The sequence below is a fragment of the Pelodiscus sinensis genome, chromosome 6, assembly GCF_052426305.1.
Source record: "Pelodiscus sinensis isolate ZL-2025 chromosome 6, ASM5242630v1, whole genome shotgun sequence".
NCBI lineage: Eukaryota > Metazoa > Chordata > Testudines > Trionychidae > Pelodiscus > Pelodiscus sinensis.
Window position 1 is genome coordinate 128,019,347 of NC_143057.1, and position 26,630 is coordinate 128,045,976.

At 47.4% G+C, this 26,630-nt stretch overlaps 1 protein-coding gene across 4 annotated transcripts in view; it reads right to left on the reverse strand.

Moving 5' to 3' along the window:
- The window catches only part of FAM219A (family with sequence similarity 219 member A), a 151,019-nt gene that overhangs the window by 54,990 nt on the left and 69,399 nt on the right, over positions 1–26,630 (reverse strand). For all 4 annotated transcript variants that reach the window (XR_012905012.2, XM_075932801.2, XM_075932800.2 and 1 more), the window contains exon 2: positions 3,528–3,627. Coding sequence is in view for 3 of the 4 variants with exons in the window: in XM_075932801.2 (XP_075788916.2) it covers positions 3,528–3,627 (100 nt within the window). In the remaining variant the exon portion in view is untranslated. The remainder of the gene's footprint in view (positions 1–3,527; positions 3,628–26,630) is intronic.

The following is a 26,630-nucleotide window of genomic DNA, read 5'->3' on the forward strand; positions in this document are numbered from 1 at the left end:
TCAGAGTAGGCGAAAGAAAAATGTCTAAAGCCTATTGCGTGCTCCAAATCAAAACTACCAAGTGGGCGAAGGAAGTCAGCACATGCTGGAGTCAGCAAGACTCCTGCGATTTCTCACCTACCTATATACAGTTCCATCTCGGAACTCAAATAATTAGCTCCGTTTACACATTCTACACTCATGGGCCACTATTTACACCATTTTGTCTGAAACATTGGTAGGACAAACCTAAGACTGCTAAAAATTTCATCACTGAAAAAGAATTAGAAGTGTCAAGTAGTCAAACAGGCAGCCTAAGCATCATAAAAACAATGCAGAAGATTGTGGAATTCACATGGGGAATTAGCTTTCCAGTGGATACCAAACTCTGAGATTTACATTTGGGTACTATTTTGTTCTCCTTTTTCATCTTAACACAGCCCCTGCTTGCCTAAGCTTGAGGTACCAGCTCCATTTGTTACACTTTCTGGTGAGGATGAGCTGGGAACCCCACACGAATGCTTACGTTCACAGACATTCAAAGCCATGCTGAAGAACAGCCCGTTATCAACAAATAAGAGGCAAAGTCCCTGCTCTGATGAATTTACAGTCTGACACCGTGATACAAATAGTAGGAGAATCAGAATACATATCGAGCAAACATAGAAGAATGAAGTGATTAACAAGGCATTCATTTCATTGAGTCACAGTAATATATCATAAGTAAATGCCTAGGGTTTATCGTCGGAACCAGGAGATACTATGTTCATGGAACTAGCAACCACCCACTTGTGTGTTTTTTAAAAATATGGTCCCACGATATTTTTACTGGAGAAAAAAACTTAACGTTTTACTGCACCTGTGTGTTCAAGCCAATCCCAGCCATACAGGAATCATCAAAAACTTCAGGGCAATCATGAGGTTCTATGTATAACACCTGTTCATGAACACCTACATTCCAGCTACCCCGGGGCTGCCACAAGATAGAATGGAAAGCTCTTCCAAATACGGACGCCATCCGAAGCTAGACAGATCAATGATTTCCAATTCACTTCCACTCCTAGGATGTGGCATACCACCAAAGCAGCATTCTGGCTCTGGAAGGGAAAAGCGGTGTTCATGTGGAGTTGGTATTTTCAATAAGCTCATTTGACCCAAGAGTCCTAGAATACTGATGTGGTTTTTCCATGAGGGAGAAAAAATGGTTTAGTATCAGATCAAAGGGCTGAGTTTGATACTGGAACAATTGCCTGTGTTAAAAACAGTTATTGCCAGTATCCTCTTGGCACATCTGCAATAGGCCTGGAGTTCTGGCATGCTGGATAGGAGGAGTGATGGGCAGCCCTCAGTGACTAACTTCGAAAGTTCCTCTTTCGAAAGAAGGCGTTCTTCAATGTAAATAGGGCTTCTTCAAAAGAGAGCATCCAGACTCACTGGATGCTTTCTTTCGAAAAAGCAAGCCGCTTTTTCGAAATTTCTCCGTGCAGTCTAGACGCTCTCTTTCGAAAGAGGCTCTTTCGAAAGATGCTTTCGAAAGAGCCTCTTTCGAAAGAAGCCTGCAGTCTAGACATAGCCTTTGTGAGTGAGTTTAAGCAGGAGGACTACCAGGCCTCCAAGGAATTCGGGGCATGGAGGGATCGTGAATAAATAAGGGAAAATGTGTATTTAGTCACAATCAGGGTATTTTTCATTGTTTTGGTTGTTTGGTTAAACTTCTCTGTGTGACTCTATGCCTTCCCTCCCCCCGTCACCATATTCAAACTACTGCCCAAAGAGCTACGGTTCTTTGCGTTTTGAGCTGTTCTTTTTTAATAAGATCGCCTTTTTTAAGGCGATGAGTTGATTCTTTAGGTCCTGGAAGGTAACAGGAAGGTCCGTGTGTGTGCGTGCCTAGCCTGAGAGGTCAGCTATCAGAGATACACTTTGTTTTCTGTGGTTTTGCTTCCTTTTTTTAAGCTCTCTTGTGGCAGGGGAGCTTGGGAATTCAAGTGTTCCATTCTGTTTTCAAAAGGCTCTTTAAAATCACTTGATGATGGCAGCCTATCTTCCAGAGCCAGAGCATCTGTGACGCTGGAGAGTTTCGTTCTTTTTGTAAGCCGAGCCTGGGTATTCCAGGTCTTTTGCTGGCCCCCACTTTCTGCACTCGGAGTGCCAGAGAGGGGAGGAGCCCTGACACCTGGCCTCTGTTTCCCATTGCAATAGGTATGCAAAAAAAACTCTGGAATATTTATATTGTGCCATAACTTTTGACAGAGCATGGAACAGAATTTAAAGACAGTCCCTGCCCTGAGGAGATCAAGATCCACACCAGGCAGAAAATGAAGGAGACACAAGAGAAGAGGTAAGGGAACGAGGGTAGAAACAAAAAGGTTAGCCACGGCCAACTGTGAGCGTACCTTGTAAGTCTGGCGGTTTTTAAGTGAACAATGAAAGTAGTCGCAGTTGACAAGGATTAACAAACAGCTCCAATGGTTCAAGAAATCAAGCCAGTCCCATTCTGCCCCACGTGCATTAACACTCCTCACATTCTTGGCACACCCATACACAAAGCTTGGAGTCTAAACGTGGGTGTTTGACAGATGCATGACAGGCCATATTTCTATCCAAACTCTGGTGGGAGTTCTCCTCACAGTTCTCTCTCAAATAGCGCCTCTAATGCGCCTGCTTCACTAAGCAAGTAGGCGTCGGATGGTCTCAAACATTTACATTTACGTTGGGAAAGTCCCTCCTTCTTGCCCTACCAGGAAAGGTGGTGTCACTTTCTGACTCTGAAGAGTTGGATGAAGGGGAGATACGCATTTAGTGCAGATAAAATGCTATGCTTAAAAGTCACTGGGGATGAAATCCAGTGGCTGTCTTGAACAAAGCTGAGGCGGTGCATTCATTTGCATATAGGAACGAGCCCACCAGATACTTGCTTACCTACACAGGCATAGGGCACTCACTTAAGAGTTGTGTTTGAGAAGCAATTACGCAAGACTTATATGGTCGTTAGAGCAAATAGAGCACTCACCTGGGGAGCGCAAGGTGGTGGGTTCAAGTCCTACCCACCCTGGGAGCAGCCAGACAGCCAACACAGGCTGCTGCAAGGATGGAGCTGGCTCCCATACTAGGAAGGCAGAAGAAGGGACCTGCTGAAGGAAAGGAGGCGGAGTGGGATCTCCAGTGAATTTTGAAGATCGAAAGTCTCCGCTTAGCTCAGGACAGCCGCTGCATTTCACCCTGACAACTTCTACATTTCTCTTACCTTGATGCCCTTCTTCAGAGACAAAAAGTGACCCCATCCTTTCTGGGAGGTCTTCACAAGAGGGTCTCCTTCAGCCTACATTTTACAAGCCCCAGTGAAGTAATAGAAGAGAGGGTCTTCCCGTGCAACAAGTTATCTGCCGCACAGTCAGATCTGTCAACTGTTCCACAAGCTGTGGCAGCTGACTGGAGAGCTCCGGTGTGATAACTGGGACTCATGTGTCATAGCCTGCATGCCTGTGGCAAGCTGCACTCCTTTGGCAAGCTTGTGTTTTTAAAAAATTCACCATGCAGAGACTCACCTAGTTTCACCTGAAGTGGGGATGGTTTATAGTTCATGGCTACGGTCTCTCCCTCCCTTGTATCGCAGTCTCTGTCTGAGATAGATGCAGCTGTTGGATCCTGTTTAAAAAAAAAAAACCAACAACAATCAGACATGGTTTAGCAAACATAGAGAAGCAGTCATTGCTCTAATTTGCTGCTGGTTGAGTCCACCAGCACCTACGCTTGGTAGGAGAGGGAGCGCAGCTTTGTGTTTTAAATCACTTAAATCCTAACACAGACTCGACAGAGCAGGGGAAGCCATTTAATATGTTTAGGGAAATATCCGAAAAAAAAATAAAATCAGTTTTCAACAGGCTCAGATGATGGATCATCCAAGATAGGGATGCAAGAGGTTAACTATTAGCCTGCTTACAAGGTAACTGGTTAACCTACTTCCTCTCCCTCCCCCACACCCCAGAGCCAGGGCAGCCCCTGTGGTGAGTCTGGGATGGGAGCAGCCCCACACTGCCCTCGGGACTGAAAAAGCCCCTCATTGCACGCGTCTGGTAGTTAACTGGTTAAACAGTTTAACCAGTTAGTTATTGTAGGTGGTTTTTATATCCCTAATCCAGGGTACTGTAAATATAATAAGAGTTTTTCTGTCAACACTTCAAATCCAGCCCAGGTTGGTAGTAACCCAGAGCCATTGCCATGGGATGGCTGTTTGGTAGCCTGTATGAAATGCCATTCTAGTTTCTGTCAAATTCCTAGCTGGCATGTCCCTCTTCGTGACTAGTACTCCAGTAGTACCCCTCAGGGACGGCCAGGATCAACAGGACACGGAGGTCAAACTGCATGATATATATATGTGTGTGTGTGTGTGTGTGTGTGTGTGTGTGTGTGTGTGTGTGTGTGTGTGTGTGTGCGCGTGCGAGAGAGAGAGAGAGAAGGATCCTTTATTGTCTGTGCTGTACCCATTTTGCAGATAATGGAGTAGGTGTCTGTAGCACCTTACAGCAGGCACTGAAATTCTCTTAGAAAATCCAGATGTCTCATCTGCTACGGCCATGATCAGAAAACCCAGGTGGCGGTGTATGGTACAGGCTTTCACCAAGCCCATTAATGCACAGGTGGCTAATTTGCACAATCCCATTGCTAACAAAAGTTCTACCATCCATTCATGCAAAAACTGGTTTTCAAAAACTGGTTTTCAAAAAAAGATGCATTTCTTCCCATCTAGGAGCTAGACACTAAGCTGAAGAGGTAGGCAAATTGAGATTTACAACAGACAGAACTACATGGAAAAAGCACGTATCTAATATGAAATCCAAATATTCCAGGGATCCAAAATACTGGAATAGGCCATTTCAGGTAAGAGAGCTATTTTCAGACTCTTCATGTCTTGAAATTTGCAAGACTAGGTTTTCCTTTACCCGTTCCCCCTGCCTTCCGCCCCCACAAAACGCACAAATACCCTACAGAAAGGGGCCCCTATACTCTGCTAGAAAGAGAAGATCCTTTCGTGAACAATTCCTTTCCATAATGCCAAGAGCACTGAGCTGAACACACACCCATCTGTGCACAGAGTACGTTACGCCTTCTGAATAGAGTTACTCATTAAAAACACGCATGTCAGAACATTCAGGCTCAGTCTTAACAGAACTGCGACGTTTTAGCAAATTTAAGTTGGCAACATTTCACCAAGACATTCCTTCTTTGTGTTTCCTCAGCAGTCATTGCTTTCCACTAGTAGTAGCATTTTATGCGTACAGTCCCCTGGATTTCAAAATACTGTACAAGTGGCTTTTAGGAATGCCACAAAGACTGAAAGTGCTACTCTGATGAAGAGAGACATCAAATCTTCAATAACCTTCACTTCTCGGGGCCTGTTTTACAAGCTCTAGTAAAAGAGAGACTATCTGGAGAACTCTATAAAAAAACTGGCCTTTAAAATTCACCTACCCAATTACAGTTGGTCATGTTACACTGCAGATTGAGACAAGTCATTGACTAGAACACATACATTATAAACATTTTTTCACAACTCAGTATCTCCAGGTACATCTAGACTACATCCCTCTTTCGACAGAGCGATGTAAATTAGGCACTTCGAAATTGCAAATGAAGCCAGGATTTGAATTTCCCGCACTTCGTTTGTATAATGGCGTCATGGCACTCTTTTGAAAAAGCGCTATTTCGAAAGTAAAACCTCAGTCTAGACGCGGTTCTCTCGAAAAGGGAAGGCTTTTTCGAAATATCCTGTAAACCTCAAAAAATGTGGATGAACCCCACAATTAACTGTGTAACGGATCTAATTTTTTAATCGATTACATGGTTACTATGTTTATATATTTTTTACATCCCTACAGAGTGGCCCCAAAACCTATGCAAGAGGGGGAACGGTACAATAAAAGCAGCACCTGACCCTCAGGTAGAAAGTAATACATTGATGGAGCAAGAATTCCCCTTGTGCAACCAGGAGCCACCAGTTTGCCACTGAAGTGTGCATCGGGGCCTCCCCCTGGTGGAGCTAACACTAGGAATTAGTGACTGGGTGGGCCACACAAGTCAGTCAGTTCTCGACTGGGACAAGCTCAGGCTTCGACTGAAAACGACTCCATTTTAAGGTTAGTAGGTCCCCAGCAGACGGGAATGAGAATAGGCTTTCATCAACTCATCCCAGGGTCGCTCTTGGCTACATCATGAGCTTGACGGCACATATCCAGCCTGCTTAGCTCCAGACTTAAAACTGAAGGAAAATGGCGTCAAAACAGGAGATAGGGGCTCCGTGGCTTGCCAGAGCAGAAGGATTTTAGCATTTGCAGGATCATTTTATACCCACTGTGCAGCCAGGCACACGACAGAATAGCAACAAACCATACCAAAAGCGGGAAGGAATCCTCCTGCTATTTCCGTTGGAACTGTCTGTACACAAAATGGAATGCCCTGCTAGCGCGCATTTTGAGCAGATTACTCCACACACGCCATAGAAGCACTGACTTGATTAATTAGCCCATTCGTTGCTCCTTGAAACACCTGTAAGCACTTTGAAATACCACCACATACATTTGCTAGTGTAATGGACTTTATGATTATTATTATTATTATTTTTTTTTTTTACAGAATTCTCTAGATTGAGGCAAGCATTCTGTGTTCTGATTTTGAAATTGCAGCTACATCATGCATGCGTAACTGACTATCGGGCGACTATTTCGGTGTGCTGATTGGGATAAGCACAATACTTCTAGTCAGAAGGAAAACTTGAAGCCACTGAAGGGGGTTGACATCTTTGAGGGGTCGTCTTAGGGAATTTTAGAAATGCTAAACCTCCTTCTTCTTTCCTGGGGTGTAAGAAGTCACGCTATTGCAAGAATTGTTGCTTGGCAGCAGAATTTAATTTGAAGTCTCGTACCACACTCTTACAACATAATTGTGTGTGCACACAACTGCAATGTCCTAATTGCGGGGTCATATTCTTGCTGGGTTCGTTTGTTTGCTTCTCTAGCAGTGGGGGAGCAGAAACCTTACCTTTTTGCCAAGTTCAGCATCGTCCTGACCTTCCAAAATGGGCCATTTCTGGTTAAAATTTTGTTTTTGCAAGCGTGTGTGTGAGTAACCATTGCTCGACCATTCACCAAGAGCAAATAAAGAAGGGACAATGAGACATTTTTTCAGGTTGGTAAGGAATGCGCACGGTTCTCCCTCCTCAGTATTTAACCAGCGTAGCTAAGAATGCAAGCTCTGCCATGTCAGATCAGACCGATGGTCCATTTAATGGGACATTCTGCCTCTTACGGTGGCCAATCTAGAAGAGTGGTCTCCAACCTTTTTAACCACAAGATCACTTTTTCAATTAAGTGCAATGAAAGATCGACCTCAAATACAAATATACTTGCCCGGCTTCCTTCCCGCCCCTTCTGAGGCCCCGCCCCTGCTCCAACCCTTCTCTGAGGCCTCAGCTTGCTCACTCCATCCCCCTTCCTCCCCAAACCTCATTCACTCTCACCAGGCGTGGGTAGGGGGTTGGGGTGCAGGCTCTGGTCTTGGGCCAAGGGGTTTGGAGTGTGGGAGGGGCTCCGGGCTTAGCCTGGGGTGGGGGATTGGGGTCCAGGAGGGGGTTCAGGATGCAAGCTCTGGGAAGGAGTTTGGGTGCAGGGGGACTCACATCTGGGGCAGGAGGTTGGATTCAGGAGGGGTTTCAGGGCTGGGACAGCGGTTCAGAAAACAGGCTCTGGCTGGGCACCGTTTAAATGAGACTGTTTCTGGGTGGGGGAGCAGTGGGGTTCAGGCAGGCTTACTCCTGCCCTGGCCGTGCACCGCTCCTGAAAGCGGCTGGCATGTGCAGCAATGGCTCCATGGTGCCATGTGCTGCCCCTCATCTACAGTCACTGAGCCCACAGCTTCTACTGGTCACAGTTCCCCATTACCCATCAATGGGAGCTGCAGGAGTGGTGTCTGCAGGCCAGGACAGCATGTGGAGACCCCCTGCTCTGCCTCTCTCAGGGGCTGCAGGGACATGCCAGCCACCTCCAGGAGCAGCAATTACCACGGGGACAATGACTCCAGCCACGACAGGTTCAGCATTTTAGAACTCACTCCTCAAAGAATGACATTTAAGTGCAAGAGAGATGGAAATTATGAAATGCACAGAACAGTCAAAACCCAAAACCAACCCACTTTGCAAGCAGTGAAAGAGCCAACAACCTCCCCTCCGCCCCAATGTGTGCTGGGTTGGGAGAGGAGCATGAAGGACCATGTGTGTTTGTGAGAATGACAGAGACACGTGTAACCCACACACGTAGAGTGGTTCACTGTCCCATGCAGTGGTACCTAGACCACAGCAACAGACAAGACAAAGAGACCTCTACAGCATGGGCGGGGAGCCAGCTTGCTTTTAGCTTAGAGGCTCCTATACTAAGCTCCAGAGGGTTCCAGGTTCAAATCTCCCTGATGGTGGTTACACACACTGTGTGTGTGTGTGTGTGTGTGTGTGTAAAACAGAGATTTGCATTGCCACGCTCCCTCCTTCTCTGTATGAAGATGGGGTACCGGGGAGGAGGGACACCCTGACATCAGCACCCTCCTCTTCTCCCTCCTACACAGCAAGCAGGAGGCTCCTAGGGGAGCAGCTCTAAGGCAGAGGACAGGAACAGCATGACAGTGGGTGGAGGGGCTGGAATAGCTTCCCAGCCAAACCAGTCAGGGTCCCCTGTCAGAGGCTCCAAGATCTACCAGTAGATCCCAGTCTCCTGGCTGGTGACCACTGCGCTAGAACGCTTAGCAGGGAGGTGGAGAAAAGAACCGATGAACCTCACAAATTGTGCAATCTTGTATATGGTACACAGAACTGTGCCATGTGAATTAATATGCTAGTTGGATCCCTCGTAACGTGCTCTCCTCTGACCAGGACATCCCGCAGGCCTGACGGTCTCTGCTGCCCTCCACCCCCGACACCGTCGAGAGAGAGGCAGCTCGCTTTAAAGGCCCTTCCCAACCTTTTCGCGCTGTCCACTTCAAATGCTGCTCACTTGTGTATGATTTCACTTCCTCCTATATTTAGCTGCAGCCTCTGGCCCTGCCTTCTCATGCTCTGCAAGCCTAGGTAGCCGTCCTATTTAAGACAGCTGAAAATGTAAACATTTCATCATGCCGTTCCCACTGGTAAATGTTTTGAACACTTGGGAATTTTTCATTTTGATGAGAAGACGGGGAGAGCTCTCCCCACCCAACCCCAAATGATACAAAAGGAATAATATGCAAAGCTTTACCCATTACTTTACTCAGCAGTTCTGAGATGCTAATCAGCGGCTGATTCACTGTGACCCAGTTGCTTATTAATGTCACACCGATCGTTTCCCCCTAAAAATAGCTCAATGTGCTTGCTCTCCTGTGCACAAGTGAGAAGTGCTGCGAGTTAAGTGCCAGAATACAAGCACGATCTTCTGCCAGCACATTGTTCGCGATTTCACCTTGGTCTCCATGAGCGATTGGGAACAGAGAGAGCCTCTTTGCTTCCCAAGGCTGTTCCCATGGGGTTATACACCTCTCTCTCACTCTCTCTCTCTCTCACACACACAGAGGTGAAGACATTTTGCTTAGCTCGGAAAGCAAACACCGAGTCTGAAAATTCAGCCAACGGTATCCGCCCCTGGTTCTGTTTAGAATGAAAAAAATGGACAGAACAGCAAAGAAAAAAACCAACACCACGGTGGATCCCATACACAGGGTGCCCGCTTATGCCAGCTCCGCTTTTAATGGACAAAAGTGTTTCTGTGATGTCGACTGTGTTGTACCAGGTTCTTGTGAGCTAAAAAATACACCCCCCCCCCTCGAACATCTGTGCTTTTGGCTTCATATGCTTAGAATGCCCTTCCCAAACACCCACCTTTCAAATAACTCCTAAAAACCATGCGTCTGCAGAACTGGGAGTTTTATCTTGGGACGGAAGAATCCCAAGCATAGTTACAAGCTGGGGACCAACCGGTTAAGTAGTAGTTCTGCAGAAAAGGACCTGCGGGTTACGGTGGATGAGAAGCTGGATATGAGTCAACAGTGTGCCCTTGTAGCCAAGAAGGCTAATGGCATATTAGGTTGAATTAAGAGGTGCATTGCCAGCAGATCCAGAGATGTCATTATTCCCCTTTGGTGAGGCCACATCTGGAGTATTGTGTCCAGTTCTGGGCCCCCCACTACAAAAAGGATGTGGACGCATTGGAGAGGGTCCAGCAGAGGGCAACCAAAATGATTAGGGGGCTGGAGCATATGACTTATGAGGAGAGGCTGAGGGACTTCGGTCTGTTTAGTCTGCAGAAGCGAAGAGTGGGGGGGATTTGATAGCAGCCTTCAACTTCCTGAAGGGAGGTTCCAAAGAGGCTGGCGAGAGGCTGTTCTCAGTGGTGGCAGGTGGCAGAAGAAGGAGCAATGGGCTCAAGTTGTGGTGGGAGAGGTCCAGGTTGGATATTAGGAAAAACTGTTTCACTAGGAGGGTGGTGAAGCACTGGAATGGGTTACCCTAGGGAAGTAGTGGAGTCTCCATCCCTAGAGGTGTTTAAGTCTCAGCTTGACAAAGCCCTGGCCGGGTTGATTTAGTTGGAATTGGTCCTGCCTAGAGCAGGGGGCTGGACTTGACCTTCTGAGGTCTCTCCCAGTTCTATGATCTCCAGATCTGATGCTGTTACACCCTGGGTCTAAACAAAGACATTAAGTGGTTGGCACATTAAAAAGGCAATTTCTCCTGCCATTAGCATCTGCAATTCCACATCAAAAATTTTGAATGGGACAGATCCAGCCTACTTAATTAGCCTCACTATCCTACAGTTGACAGGTACTTCTGCTGTTATATCGATCTTTTGAGAACTCTTAGTTTCTGTTATTTCCACCCCAATTTATCGGAGGAAGTGGGTTTTGCCCACGAAAGCTCATAATTGTATGTATGTTGGTTAGTCTCTAAGGTGCCACGGGATAACTCATTGTTCTTCTGCAGCACTATGCTGAAAGCTCTTTGGGGCAGAGACTCTGGTGTGTTCACACCTATGTATAGTGCTTCTCATAATGTGCCTCTCCATGTCAAACGTATAAAAAATGGAGTCTGCACTGGAAGAACACTGTCCCCTCCCAAAAAAATGTACATTTGTCTAAATGAATAACGTCCCTTCCTGATGCAGGTTACTTCTTTCCTTTTTTGTTGGGATGGATGGAAGGAGCGCTCTTCCTATTTAAGCATCCCAGTGTTCAATAACTAAACCCAGGTAGCCAGGAAATGTTGGCAGGGAGCCCAGAGAACCAATGGGAAGAAAATGTTGAGCTTTGATTTGACTGGGAATCTGCTTGCTGCTTCTCTTTCTTTTAGGGAGTTAAAACCAGGGGCTGGGGGAAAAAAGATGAACCACACGGATACCCATGCCCGGAAAAGAAATACCTGTGCCTAGAAATAGACTAGACTTTAAAGATACAGATGTAAGTGACAGGAAATGTTTAGTTAGACATGATCAGTTATTGTCTGTTTCGTTGTTTGTTTAAACTCCCTTGTGCTAAATCCGTCTCTCCCTCTCCCCATACACCGTAATTAAGCTGAATCCCAGGGATACAATTCTCTGTGTTTTAATCTGCTCTTTACTCAGCAGCTCTGTAACACCTAACAACCAAGTGTATCTTGGTGTTTTGTTAATAAAAATCACCTTTTTTAAGGCTACGAGTTGATTCTTGTGTCTTGGTTGGTAACAGGAGGGCCATGTACACATGCCTAAGACTGAGAGGTGAGCTATCAGAGATCACCGTTGGTTTTTTCTAGCTTTCTTGTGGTAAAAGAGCTTGGGGTATCCCTCTGGAAGAATTTCCCATGTCATTTCTTCCCAGGTCCAAGAGATTTTTTTTTTCTTAACTTGGATGGTGGCAGCCTAGTTCCCAAAGCGAGGGAGTTTTTATGTATACACCTATAGAGACAAGGTATCCTATGATCTCTTGCAGGCCCCCACATGAAGTGCCATAGTGGGGAACAGCCCTGACACATGTCAAGTCTGCCATTTAGATTGTAAATACTTTTGGGACAAAGACAAGAACTGTGTCAGTTTTCTGTGAAGCACCTAGTACATGTGTGACAACAAAACCACCAGCCAACTCGTCCTTCGAAAATATCATAGGTTCAAGGCCAGGAAAAAGGTTCAAGAATTCATGCTCCAAGCTTTAGCTTCAAAAAGCTTCTCAAACTGTAGGCAACTCACTCATGTCCACTAGCAAGTGTCCAAAGGCCATACACTAAGGGTGGCTGCCGCATGCAGCTCGTGAAGAAAAAAACTGCGTGAGTGCCCCCAGCGCACTACGTCACGTCCTGCATGAGCAGGCCGGGTTGCACACAGCGTCTCAGCCTGCACGTGCTAGCAGCCGGCTGCTAAGCGCAGGCAGCGGCAGTGGGTGTGGTGGAAGCGCCAGCGGCGGTTCCGGGACCTGGGCATAAGGGTAGTGGGAGAGGGGGATTGGGTTATAGTGGGGAGGGGAGGGGTCTAGCTCTGGGGAAGAGGAGGAGGGGCGCACAGTGTGCCAGCCACTCAGCGCACCGACCGCTCAACGCGTCGGCTGCTCAGCGCGCAGGCGCCCCAGCGCCTGAGGGAGACGCGCGGCTGTAGCAGCAGCAGTGGCTCCGGAACCCGAGAATTAGGTTAGAGTGGGGGGAAAGGGGGATTGGTATGGGGGGGGGGGTCGGGTGGTGCCTGGCTTGGGGAGGGGGGGGAAATGGGTTAGAGGTGTGTGCACCTGGCTCTGGGGAAGGGGAGGAGGATTGGGTTGGAGCAGGAGTGGGTGCCTGGGGGAGGGGAGGAGAAGAGCAGTTAGTGCACTCCCTGAGACCCAGGATCCCCAGGTACCGGCCCCAGCTGTCTGTCCCCTCCTCCTGGCCAGACCCCACCACGAGCACCCTGCCCCCACCGGCACAGTTGGGGCCACATTAGTGAGGCTTGGGGGGGTTTTGGAGCGGTTGTGTTTTTGCATCTTACTTGTGAGGCCCCAACTGACTTTTCTGTGGGTTAGTGACCTGACTCAAAACAGGTTCCCCGCCCCTCTCAGAAATAAAGACAACGCTGGAACATGGTGTGTTTGACAGAATATTTTATTTAAAAATGAATGCTGGCCAACAAGCCCCCATCTGGTCTCAGCATCATAACACTCCTGCACCCCTCACCCCAAACCTGAGCCTCTCATACACTGGAACCCCCCGTCCTGAGCCTCTCACATCCCCAAACTCCTGCATCCCCACATCCCCAGATTTCTGCACCATCCACACACTGCAAATCTGTGTCCTGAGCCCATCATACTTCCAGCCTCCCTGCCCTGAGCACCTCATGCACCCCAGCCCAAACTCCTGCACCCTCACAGCCACAAGCCTGCATGGAGACAGCATGAAGAGCTGTTAACCCCCCCAAAAAGGGGGGGGGGATCGTGCCTTGGGACGGATGTACCAGCACCTATTTCCCCCCAGCGCAGCACTGCTTTTTTTTGCTCAACAACTTTGCCCCAGCTCTTCATGTTGTCTCCACTGCTATTGGGGGGGGTCGCGAGTGTGGGAGAAAAATCAAATAACTCCAATTGTGTCTAAGGGGGGACTGTGCAGGAAATCAAAACTCTCTAAAAGAAAACTGCTGTAAGGGTTAAAAGTTTTCCAGGCCTCTCTCCCTGTAACAGAGAGAAATCAAATTAACTCTAATCAAGACCCTTACAATGCCTATCTCAAGTGCATGAAGACTCCTAGTCTATCACAATTTGTCATGTAAACTCTCTCATGTGCCTTTGTTCTGTAAAACTTATTTCTAGCACTCCTGGTGTGAACAGAAATATCTCAGAGTACTTCTGCTGAGACTTTGATATGTTAAAGAAAACAATCAACAACTACTGTCTGAACATACTGTATAAAAGAATCCCTGAAACTGTCTCTCAAGGCTGGCTGCTAACTCTGGTAGTGGTCAGCCTGCCTGCATGCATGCATAATAAAGTTTTCCTTCTAGGTTTCTCTCCTGCCTCATTGCTTCGACCTCCAGCCTCGGACCCTTCTGGGGGCTCTGTACCCCAGGGGAGCGAGATTTCCCCCCCACGAGCAACTTACAGGGGGATTGTGTCGCAGCTGCTCTAAGGGAACCCCTTAGAAAACCCCTGCTCTAAGGAATCACAAGCAAATACTTCCTGGCCAGGCAGGAGGGGAGTGGTTATGCTCATACGAACAGAACAGGTTTGGGTTTTACAGAGTGGTTTTTTTCTCACGGCTGGTAGATGGCTGTCTAGGTAAGGGAAGGGAGCAGCTGTAGTTATTAAACAGAATGGAACATGGAACAGAATGAGACAGGTAATGAGACAAGCCTTCCACCTCTAATCAAATGAAATCCAGACCAGGTCAGCAGTTCCTGTAACCTGTCATCTTATAGTAAGAAAGCGTCACGTTGGTTGGAAGAGAACCGCGATTCCCTCCTCACTCGGTATGATCCTGCTGAGCCGGGGAGATGTTGGCAGGGCAGTGGCAAGGATGTGTGAACTGCAAAGGCCCATCAGGGGGTAAAGAAAAGGATTTCAGCTTTCAGAGCTTCTCCGCCTGGCAGGTTTCAAATTCTTTTGTATAAATATCAAGTGGGCGATGCCTTAGTGCTGGGAGCGCGGAGGGAGGCAGGAAGACACAGAGAGGCACATGGAGCAGCCAGCTGCTTTGAGCGGCCTGGGGCTGCGGCAGGCAGGAAGCCTGCTTGAGAGTCCTGCTGGGCTGCTGGCCAGGAGCTGCCTAGGTAAGCACCTCCCGGACGTAGCTTGCAACTGGGACCTCACCCCCCTTCCCCCCCAACTCCCTGCCCAAGGTCACCCCCCCAACTCTCTTCACCCCCCTGCCTCAGGTAACAACTCCCTCCCAGTCCCTGAATGCCCTCCCCCATGCTGCACCCCAACTCCCTTCCCCAAACTCCCTTCTGCACCCAACCTCTGTCCCAGACTGCACACTCCTTCCGTAGAAAAGTGCAGCCCTGGACCACTTACCAAAGGCTTGGCATGCCCCCCCTTCATAAACTATTGCCTATCCCGCCTTAGGGCTAAGCTGGTCAGTTCAGGCAAAGGCAGGCATGCTGCAATGCCTCTTCCCCCCTCTATGCATGGTTAGTTGTCACCAGTACATCTTGACTCCCGTCTAAAAACCACACTGTCCCCACTGAATGGGCCTTTAACTCCCCAGTTCACCTGTTCATGCTGGGCCATCTCTCTTCGCAGGGCTTCATCCCTGCTCCTCCCCCCGACGGTCCCCTGGTACCCAGCTCCTCCTCATGTACCCCAGTTCCGTTCCGGCTCCCAGGCTGCGAAACCAGCCACAACTTGGGGAGGTCCTGTGATGACTCCAGCCACTGGTTCCTCTTTGCCCCTCTTCAGAAAGGGCCAATGGTACCTAGCGCTGATCACCAAGCCGAACTCCAGCTGACCCTGGAAGAGTCATGTTTTTCAAGCCCTACATATAATTTCCTGTGAGCGCCACTGGTGCTTAACTCTCACCTGGATGGGCTCAGAGATGGGTAGACGGGATCTTGGCTTAAAGTCTTGCCTATTCAAGCATCAGAACACAAGTTCACTCTCGAATCCGGAGGAGACCTGTGACCTGACTCCTACTCCCCTTTCCCTCCCCCCTCTTGATCCATTGATCCCCAGTTCAGTGGCCCCTCCTGTTGTGGAAGGGAAAGGCTTTTCTCTTTAAGGTGCACTTTGCCTACCCTTCTGGGACATCAACCTAGGCAGACAGCACAAGGAGCCTGAGCTGGGAGCAGAGGAGTTCTCAAGGAACTGTCACCCATACATTTCACTAACACACATGCCCTGCGAGAGACGAGACACTCAAAAGCCATCACAGCATTTACCGCTTGCTCCTTACCTCAGGAGCAATAAGCAGCGGTTTGGTGACAGCCACCGATGTACAGAAATACAACCTGGCCTGTAGTGACAAGCCACATTTTAACAAAAACGCAACAAACAGCAGCTGTTTGCTGGCTGCCCACCAGCTCCCTAGGCTCCTACACACAGATCTGCCAATGAACCTCAGCTCCAGCACTGGGCATGCCTTGAAGAGATCTCATTTAACTAACGAATTAGGCCTAGGATATCCACTACAGAGTCTGAGTTTGGTCTCTATTTATAATAAGCCAATTAATATTTGAAGTCAGCTCTTTGGAGGATGAAAAGCCAAGACACGATCCAGGCCTTATGTCTCACCAAATCAGCTGAACAAAAATGGAATGGTACATTAAAGGAATCAACAATATTGCTGTAAGATGAGACCCTGCTGTATGGTGTAGCTTCAATCCCAGGCAGATACGCTTTTTGCTTTGTTTCAAAGAACATCAGTAACAAAATGGTTTGTCCCTTTACAGAGCATATTGTACTCAGACGGCAGTGGTCTTGCTGCAACGTTCAGATTGCAAAGACGGCGAGTGCGTGAAGACCCAGACAGTGAAATCAGATTCATTTTTTTCCATCGTCCAAACCAAGCAAAATGCACAAGTAAAAAAGTGAACGGTGAAAAGTGGATGACCGCTTCCAACTTCCCCATTTTCCTAGTCCAAGGAGGTTAGTAAAATAGGGGAGAATTACTTAAGAAAATACAATGCATGATGTAACTTAAATGTACCGGATCAAGAGAGTTTGACTTGTGCATATCCAGTAGTTTTGGAAAATGGGTGACGGACAAAGAAACGAAAAAAACGGAAGCAATTGCACAATTCCTGCCAGGTTCCCTTCAGAGAAACCCATCTCTTCTGGACTTTGATAGAGTATATTTAACTACATTCACCCTTGGGGTTCTTTTCCTGTACACAAGTACAACCCTTATTACTATTAGTACCGGCATCTATAAAGGCTGCATCTCTGCGCACTTTGCATGGCTTAGGGTCATCCAGACTGCCAACGAGAGGAGTGCCACAGAATGCTCCCTGCAGGCCTTTGACAGGTGCTGCTGGGCAATCAACTATTTAAAACCCAACACTGAAATAAGTTGATTAAATGAAGTTTAACATCCCAATTGACTAGTTATGGATTTTCCATCAACTAGTTGATAAGCAGGGGAGCCACAGTGGGGTTTGTTCCTGGCACCGGGACTAACCTCGCTGAGGCTCTGCCTTTTACATGTATTAAGAGCCAGCAGGGTCTTAATACCTTTAAAAGACTGAAGCACAGCGGGGAGACCCTGTGTGAGCTGAGACAGCTGATTCCCGGCTCGTGCCAGGTTCCCCCACCTCCCACTGTGCACCAGCCTTTTAAATGTATTAAAAGCTGGCAGGTTCTCACTACCTCCAGCCCCCACTAACCCTCCTACCCCTTGCAGAGATGGTGCTGGGGGGGGCGGCTTTTAAGCCAGCTCCCACTCCCCCCCGTTGCTGCCTCTGATAGAGGCAGCAAGGAGGCTGGGGGAGTGACTATCCAATACGCTTCTGCTTATCGGATAGTCGAGTAGTTGCTTACATCCCTACACTGAAACCAGTTTGCAGGAAACCTCAGCTATGGCGCTTTTTCTTATTTTAACTGGTATCAGCTGGAGCACCACACGTGTCTTTTCCACTTCTTTAATTCTGCAGGAAAATCCCTTCGCCTGACATCAAGCACACTCGTTTTTCAGGCGGTAAAGCCTGACATGGCATTCCTAACACCTGTAATAACAATACAGTAGAACCAGAGAGTTATGCACAGCTGGGGAATGGAGACTGTTCCTACTGTTGAACAAAAACATTATGATGCTTTCAAATGTTTACGAACAGTCACTTAATACAGATTTGGACCTTTACTATGCAGAATAGGAACGCTGCTTTCCCTTTCTTTTGGCAGTTTACGTTTAACACGGTAATTCAGAAGCATACGAAATTACTGAATTTGCTCCGCTGCTCCCCTTTCCTTTTTCAGCTGTGTTTCTGCCTAATCGTGTACATATGGTTCCAAATGAGGCATGCAGTAGACTGGTCAGTTCGTACAGCTGTTGTTCATAACTCTGAGGTTCTATTGTATCGCTAAGATCTGACACGTCACAGCATCTTTCCATGCCATAATTTTACAACTGTTCTTTAAATCTCGACACCCCCCATGAGCAAAGATACTCTAAAAACAGTTAAACAATGATGCGGAGGCAAGCTAAATGCCAGTCGCAAGGTCGCAACCAATGAGTGCCAGAGGCAGGAACAGAGCTCAAACAATCAGGCACTCTAAATATTTCCTGTTAAAAGTTACTTGACCCTTCGCATGCTCAGCTTTGCGTGAACTAAGTCCAACGCGACCAAGCATTCATGTGCCCTGTAAGTTTGCAGCAGCCATGCAGTTAGTGAGAGATGTAACCAGGGGGGAGACGGGGAGGAGAGATTTTTGGAATCATTGAACGTGGGAGGGATGAGGTGAAGACGACAGCAACCATAAGATAGAATAGAACAACCTTTAAATGGTGAATAGTAGTTTGGCTCCTAGGCCTTGGGGAGAGAGGGGGTGAGTCGCCATGTACAAAACTCTTACAAAACCCCAAATACTGCCCCTTCCTTCAGTGAAAATGGTGAGGGGGTCTGGAGTGCAGTGGACAAGAACTGGAAGCTCCCATCTCGGGAGGCCCTATGTGGACAGGCTGGGGAAAGGCAGGGCACGTTTCATTGCTGAATCCATCCTCTGCTCATTGAGCCCAGTGAGGTGAAGGCTACGCTATCTGCTCTGGAGTGGCTCCGTGGACGACGTTCCCAGCCTTCCCCCGCGGAACTCCCCCCACAAAACCAGATTGCTGTAGCTTTGCAGGAGTGGGGCCAAGCTCTGGTGTGCCCAGGGGGTCCCGAGCGGCTGGCAGTCAGTGTGGGTCTCAGTGGCTCGCTAGGTCGCTCCACACAGCCTCTTCTTTTTATACAGGTGAGAGTCACAGAAGGGCCACGGCCGACTGAGCCACACCCGTCACAGGCTAGTCCACAGTTTTGAGGGAAAGCCCTTCTGTAGTCTTGGTCCCTCCCTCCTCAGGGACAGACTCTGTAGTGGTGTGGGGGGAACCTGGGCCTACCCATTACTCCAGGTTCCGGCCCAAGGACCCTAAGACAGTGGCAACAGAGGGGCTTTCTATTACTCCCAGTCTGGCAGCTTCATCCCTGGGCCACTTCCCCTAACAATCCCTCCCAGTACCTTTCCTCTGGCAACCAAGCAAGTTTGTCCTGCTCCTTCACAGCACCCTGCCTTGCTCGTAGTCCTCAGCTCACATGCAATGCACCTTCTCACCCTCAGATCTTGGGTTAAAATGCCCACCCGGAAGGGAGGCTTTATAATCAAGCTCCAGCAGGCCTTAATGGGCTGCAGATGCCTTCATTAGCCTGCTGCTTCTGGCAAACTCTTAACTGGCCCCACGTGCCTGCCTGATTTTGCTGCACTAGGCTTGCCTGTTTACTCAGGGAAGAGTAATAGAAATGTAGCTGTGTTAGTCTGGTGTAGCTGAAGCAAAATGCAGGACTATGTAGCACTTTAAAGACTAACAAGATGGTTTATTAGGTGATGAGCTTTCGTGGGCCAGACCCACTTCCTCAGATCAAATAGTGGAAGAAAATAGTCACAACCATATATACCAAAGGATACAATTAAAAATTTTTAATTCTTTTTAATTGTATCCTTTGGTATATATGGCTGTGACTATTTTCTTCCACTATTTGATCTGAGGAAATGGGTCTGGCCCACGAAAGCTCATCACCTAATAAACCATCTTGTTAGTCTTTAAGGTGCTACATAGTCCTGCATTTTGCTTCAGGGAAGAGGACACTGTTCACCCAGGCTACGTTTAGACTGCAGGTTTCTTAGGGAAAAAGCTTTTTTCGGAACTTCTCTTCTGAAAAGACTTCTTCCGAAAGAGAATGTCCCCACTGCCAAAGTGCATCAAAAAAGAGATGCGCTTTTTCGACAGATAGTGTCCACACTGAATGGACTCTCTCTCGCACGTAAGCTGTGATTGCTATGGACAGAGTGGCCACCAAGGCACCTGTGCTTTTTCCTCTGCTTCCAAAAGAACTCCCTCTTCCCTGTCCACACACGCCTTTTTGCGGAAGAGCTATTTCGCAAAACGGTTTCTTCCTCGTAGAATGAGCATTACCAATGGCAGAAAAAACCCTCTGTTCTTTCAATTTTCATACGGAAGAACACAATTGCAGTGTGGCCGTTCAAGTTTTGTCAGAAAAACTGCCATTTTCACGACAAAATTCTGTAATGTAGACATACCCCAGCCCAGCATACCTTCCCTCTATTAGTGTGCGGTAGGCAGCTGGTCTGAAACTAGCCAGAAGAAGGAATCAGGATTCAGTCAAGCTGGCTGAAGGGAACACTGAAGGTATGGAGGACTGTCCAGAACAGTTTCAACTGTTTTATACCTTGCAGAAATGATGCATTCTGATTCACCACACCACAGCACACTGCAAACAACAGTAAAAGGCTCATTTTGCATTAAAATAGGCTCTCGCTAGTCTCCTGGAGGTAGGATAACTGCTTTGGAAGGACCACTGATCTGATCCAGTATGACAAAACCTTCCCTTCCCATGTCCTCCTCACCTGGAGAAATAAGGAAAATGACAGGAAGAAGCATGGATAGCTCCACATGCATCACTTTCAATGGGCTGATAACCCCACCAGCGTGTCAATGTCACAAATATTCCTGGTCGGCTCTGGAGCTGAGCATTAATTTACAGTTAGCAAATCATGACCAGCTAAAAAGGAAGGCCAGCTGCTTTTCTGTCATTTGAACCCACATTCCTTGGCAGATCAATTAGGTCTTGCTTCTTCCACCTAGTCTGCTCCATTGGCTTTGTTAATCCACCCACACGCATCTTTTTAAAAAGCTATTTTAATTGTTCCTCCTGCTCACTCCTACTCCACCAATTATCCTCTATTCTGCACTTCTTATGCCCTACCTAAACCCTTCACTTTCCTTTATTCCCAGCAAGCAGGAACCTCCTGCTGTGCTAGCATTGAGAGATCTGCAGTGAACTGTGGTTTCCAAAACTCAAGCTCTCTTTTGGCCCCCACCTCAGCGCAAGATGCATCTGGACTGGAGAGGGAAGTGAGGACACAGGGAGACACCAGCCAGAGGGAGGTGTCCAGTGAGCCGAGCTAATTCCCAAGGCTACCGGCAGGAGGCGCCGTTGTGATGAGTCCTTCCCGTAACAACCTCCTTATGATATGAAGCCTCGCCTACATCACACAGACGATGTCTATTATAACACCTGCTGCCCTCTCGCACTTGGAAGATAATACAAACATTTTGGGAATATAAACCCACGGATAAGGTCACAAGAGTTTAGAAAAGCCCATGCATGACTCCTGGGATGAGGCATACCTAGGTGGTCGACAAATACCTTTGATGTCGACACCCGCGCGTCCAGACTATCGCGCTGAGCCGACAAACAGCTGATCAGCTGTTTGTCGGCTCAGCGCGGCAGCCATGTAAATTTAAATGAAGCCGTGATTATTTAAATCGCCGTTTCATTTTACTGTGTCGGGTAGCCTAATCTACATGCCTCTGTCGCCAGAGGCATGTAGTCTAGACGTACCCTAATAGTCCATATAACCCCAGAGTTCCGTCTTCTGACGGGGCCAGTGCCAGATGCTCCAAGGGAATGCACAGAACAGGGCAATTATTTAGTGACGCACCCCCTGTTGTGTGGGTTGCATCCCTGACCATCCTGCCTAAAAGCCATTAATGGATCTGTCCTCGATGTGCTTTACTACTTTTTTGGATCTAGTTCTAGTTTTGGCCTTCACAACATCCCCAGCGATAAGTGTGTGAAGAAATACTTTGTTTGAAACCTGCCACCTATTCGTTCCATGAAGGAGTAAACAGACCTTCCTTATTCACTTTCTCCACAACGTTCATGATGTCATAGACTTTGGTCGTACCCCTCCTTAGTCATCTCTTTTCTAAGATAAACAACCCCAGTCCTTTAACTTTCTCTTTGTATGGAAGTTTTATTACACTTTTCTGTCCCCCGCCCCTCCCGCTCCTCCCAATTGCAATATATCTGTCAAGGTGGGGAGACAAGAACTGCACACAGTAAGGAAGGTGGGGAAAGATGATGTATTTACGACGGTATTATAACACGAGGCATAACGGAGTGGTCGACAAAGGCTTCCCTTGTCGACCAGACTTTCCCGCTGTGCTGCCAAACAGCTGATCGGCACAGCGCGGCGGCCATTTTGATGTAACTGAAGCGGCAATTATTTAAATTGCCACTTCATTTTCCCATGTCTAGTAAGCTCATCTACATGATTCCGTTGATGGAGCCATGTAGTCTAGACATACCCTAAGTGGATATTTTCAGAGAGCTATCCACAAGGACTCCAATATTTCTTTCTTGGATGGTAATAGCTAATTTAGATCCCATTGTTTTGAACATATAATTTGAATGATGGTTCCCCCACAACGTGCATTACTTTGCATTGATCAACGCTGAATGTCATCTACCGTTTTGTTGCCCAGTCACTCGGTTTTGTGAGATTCCATTACAAGTCTTCACTGTCAACTTTGGGCTTACCTATTTTGAGTAATCTCATATCACCTGTAATCTGACCCCTCAGGGTTTACCCGTCTCCAGATCATTTCTGAATAAGTTGAACAGCATTGGTCCCAGTATAAATCTCTGGGAGACCCAACTATTTACCTCTATCCAATGTGAAAACTGGACTCTTTGTTCCCATTTTTTAGCCTGTTACAAATCCAGAACAGGCCCTTACCTCTTACTCCATGACCATTTACTTTGCTTACAAGCCTTTGGTGAGGGACCTCGTCAAAGGCTTTCTGGAGGACACTATGTCCATTGGGTCGTCAGGTTAATGGTTTCTTGCCCCCAGCAAGACAAAGCCACGGGGCAGAGAATTTCCGGCTTTTCCCTCTTTTGCAGAAACCTTTACATCTAGACCCAAGAGCTGGAGAGGCCAAGCATCAGATTTCCATATTTATAAGAACAGGTTTCTTATAAGCCAAGCCTGGGCTAGAAATAGCCCTGTAGTCAGCTGTGGAGCAAGGCACCCCCCAACGTGAAGGAGTGGTGGATGCTACAGATAGAGTTCACACAGCATTCCAGCTCCAGAACACTCTGAGCCATTTGCGAGCCATTCTGATGGCATAATTCATTTAAAGGAGCCTAAGTTCTCACGTGTAACCCTAGTGCTTCCTCTTTCCTGGCCCAATCTGCGTGCGACTCATTAACATGCAGCATGACACAGATACTCCTTGGATACACCACACTTTGGCTTGCTTCTCCCCCGGTACACGAGTATCTGAAATGTCCTCATTATGGGACTACTCAGGGAAGTTGGCAGGGAGATGTATCAACTGACTTCAAGGGAAACAACTCATTTTATAACACAACTTAAGAATCACTTGTTAAAAAATCTAAGAGTTGGAGGCTCCCTCCTGCACTCACCTCAAAATGCAAAATTAAGACACTTGGGAGGAGGTCCCCTTTTCAGCCAGGGAATCGGCAGCAGGAGTCTCTCTCTACACGCTCTTAGCATAGCTGTGAACTGTCCCCCCCTTCCTCAATTTGGGCAACATTTTACCATATTCAATTTGAATTATTTTCCCTCTGAATAATGAGCACACTCCTCAGCATCCCCCAAGAGCGTTTGGAGATATTTTAGCATAGTTTTCTGTCACAACATGTGGTAGCAAACCCAGAAGGCAGAAGATGCTCTAAATACTGTAGTAGAAGTTGTAAATGGTCCAATTACAGTTTTACTCAAAGTGTGTGCATGCACTATAGCGTCTCTGTTTTACATGACTTGGTCTTATGACTCTCTCAGAGAAGTGATCAAGAAATGGGAATTTTTAAAATGACCAGCATGTGAGAAGGCAGCAGCACCATCTACTAGATCACATATCTCACGTTCAAGGAAGAAAGGAGTTGGATATCTAGGACTCAGGGCATATATTATATTGATTAAAAGCTGGCTAACTGACAGGTCTCCATACATAATTAGAAGCAGGGAACAATTATCAAACGACTTTTTCTTTTGGGGTCCTGCAGGGATTGGCTCTTGGCTCTATACTACTTAACATTTTTATTAATGATCTGGAAGCAAACCTGAAAACAGTAGAACAAGTTGGTAGGTGACACACAAATTGGGGAAGTGGTAAATAACAAAGAGGACAGATCACTAATTCAGAGCCATCTGGATCAAGTGGTAAAGGGGACCCGGGCAAACAACGTGTATTTTAATGCAGCTAAAGGTCATCGTAGACATCCAGGATTAAAGAATTAGCCTCGCACCTACAGGATATTATCTTGGGGTGCAATGATCAGAAAAAAGAGGAAGGAGGAAGGTGGATAATCAGCTGATCAGAAGCTCCCATGCAACATTGCAGCCAAAGGGCTATTGCAATCCTGGGATGCATTAACAGGGGAATCCCAAGGAGAAGGACAGAGGATATTTTACCTCTGTATTTGGTGTTAGTGGGACTGCAGCTGGAATACTCTGTCCAGCTCTGATGTCAACAGTTCAATGGGGCTGAAACTGGAGACCCACCATAAGCATGTTTAAAGGCTCAGAAAGCATGGATTCTAATGAGAGATTCCAGGAGCTTAGTCTATTTAGCTTAGCAGAGAGAAGGTTAGGGATGACAATTACAGTCTGGAAGCCTCTACCTGGGGACAAATATTTAGTCATGGGCTCGTCAATCTAGCAGAGAAAGGTAGGACATGAGCCAATGGGTGGACGTTGAAGCTAGACAAATGCCAATTGCAAAGACAGTGTAAATGTTTACTCATGAGAGAAAACAACCATTGAAATCGCTCACCATGGCTGTGGTAGAGTCTCTCTCATTGACACGGTTAAAATCAAGACTGGATGTTCTTCTAAAATATCTGCTCTAGGGATTATTCTGGGGAGTTCCGCGGCCTGTCTTCTACAGGGGGTCAGACTAGACCAGCAGTTTTCAAACTTTTTTCCTCATGACCCAGCTAAAGAAAAGTGTTGGTGCCCTTGACCCAACACAGTTTGACTGGCGTGGGGGTTCTGGGGTGGGGCTGAGGAGGAGAGCTTTGGGCTGTAGGATGCAGCTCTGGCTTGGGCAGGGGGAGGTTAGGGGGCAGGAGGGTTTTACCTCAAGCAGCTCCCAGTCAGTGGTGTAGCAGGGGGGCTAAGGGAGCCTCCTGCCTCTCCTGGCACTGCAGACCATGCTGCACCCCAGAAACAGTCAGCAGCAGGTTCCCAGCCAATGGGAGTATGGAGCTAGTACTCAGGGCAGGGGCAGTGCCCCTGTGCGCTCTTCTGCCCCTCCCCAATCTAGGAGCTGAGCCTGCTGCTGGCCACTTCTGGGGCGCAGTGCGGTCCAGGTCAGACCGGAAGCTGCCATAGCGCTCCCACTGGTCAGCTGATCCCCCTCCAGCCATGAGACCCAGCGCCTGATATTCCACTAACCAGTCCTGGGTCACGACCCATTGTTTAAAAAAACGGTTGGATTAGATGATCACAGTGGTCCCTTCTTGCCGTAGAATCTATACATCTCTGAACATCAGTCTGCCTCCGGCAATTAGATACCGCTTAGCACCCCACCAGCGGCTCACCGCCTTTTCGAAGGAACGTCTGTGCACAAAGGTATTTCTTTCCCTTTTTGTTCCTCCAACGAAGTCAGACACTGTCGTAGCTAATTCACCTCAAATCAAGATTGGCTGAACCTACCTATTCAACTATGCATCAAGTGCTTCAATGACATGAAGCCAAATAGCTTCATCAGCAATTCTGAAAATGCATCTGCTTTATCAGCCTAAATCAGATAATCTGTGCCCAGACCGTCTCTATGGAAATGCAGAAGAATATCAACAAGCTAAAGAAATACTATATGCGTCTGGAAAGGAGGGGGACCAAGAAAGACAGACACTCCCTCCCATCAGAGCTCCTTTGTTGGAGAGGAAGGCGGGTTTTATTTGAATGGGACAGAAATGGGCAATTATAACAATTTGCCATCCCTGGGTAGAGTGGATGCACTAGGATGCTAGGTAATTACCTTGCTAACTCTTGATATTCAGTCTGCAAAGGGAATTCTACGCTGCTGCCTCTTCTACAATGAAAGCACAAACCATTGGGGGCGTACCCGGCATTTGTTTTCCTTGCAGTTCCAATAAGGCATTATATTGAGTAGGAACCCAGATCACAGTCACCCTACGGGAGGCAGATAACCTTAACAGGTGAAGCTGTTTTCCCCATTATAAGAGGTTTTTTCCCCACTTATTATAACCCTGCCGGACTAACTGTATGGGCTTGAATTTTTCATGCCACCTATCTACCCTCAGGCAGAATTTTTTGGGCAAGATTTTCAGCAGAAAAGTTTCCAAGAATGAGTCTAGAGAACAAACATTTCTAGTGTAATGATTCTGGGGAGCTTTGAGAAGTTCTCATGCTCCCGTGCTTTGGAGCACGAGCTTGAAAATTTGGCGGGTGGGTGGGCTGTGTGTCAGGAATGGGCCTTTTGCCATCCCCCTGAAAATCGGCACAAATTTGGCCAAGACATATGCCTTTAAAAAAAACAGAGCTTGCCCATGCTCAGTAGAGACATACTAGATCCTGAAAGATAAAATCTCCAAAGATTAAGTCCTCACAGAGCATTCACCTCACTCTGCGAGGTCCTAGCTCCTGAGAGTGAAGATGCATCACTC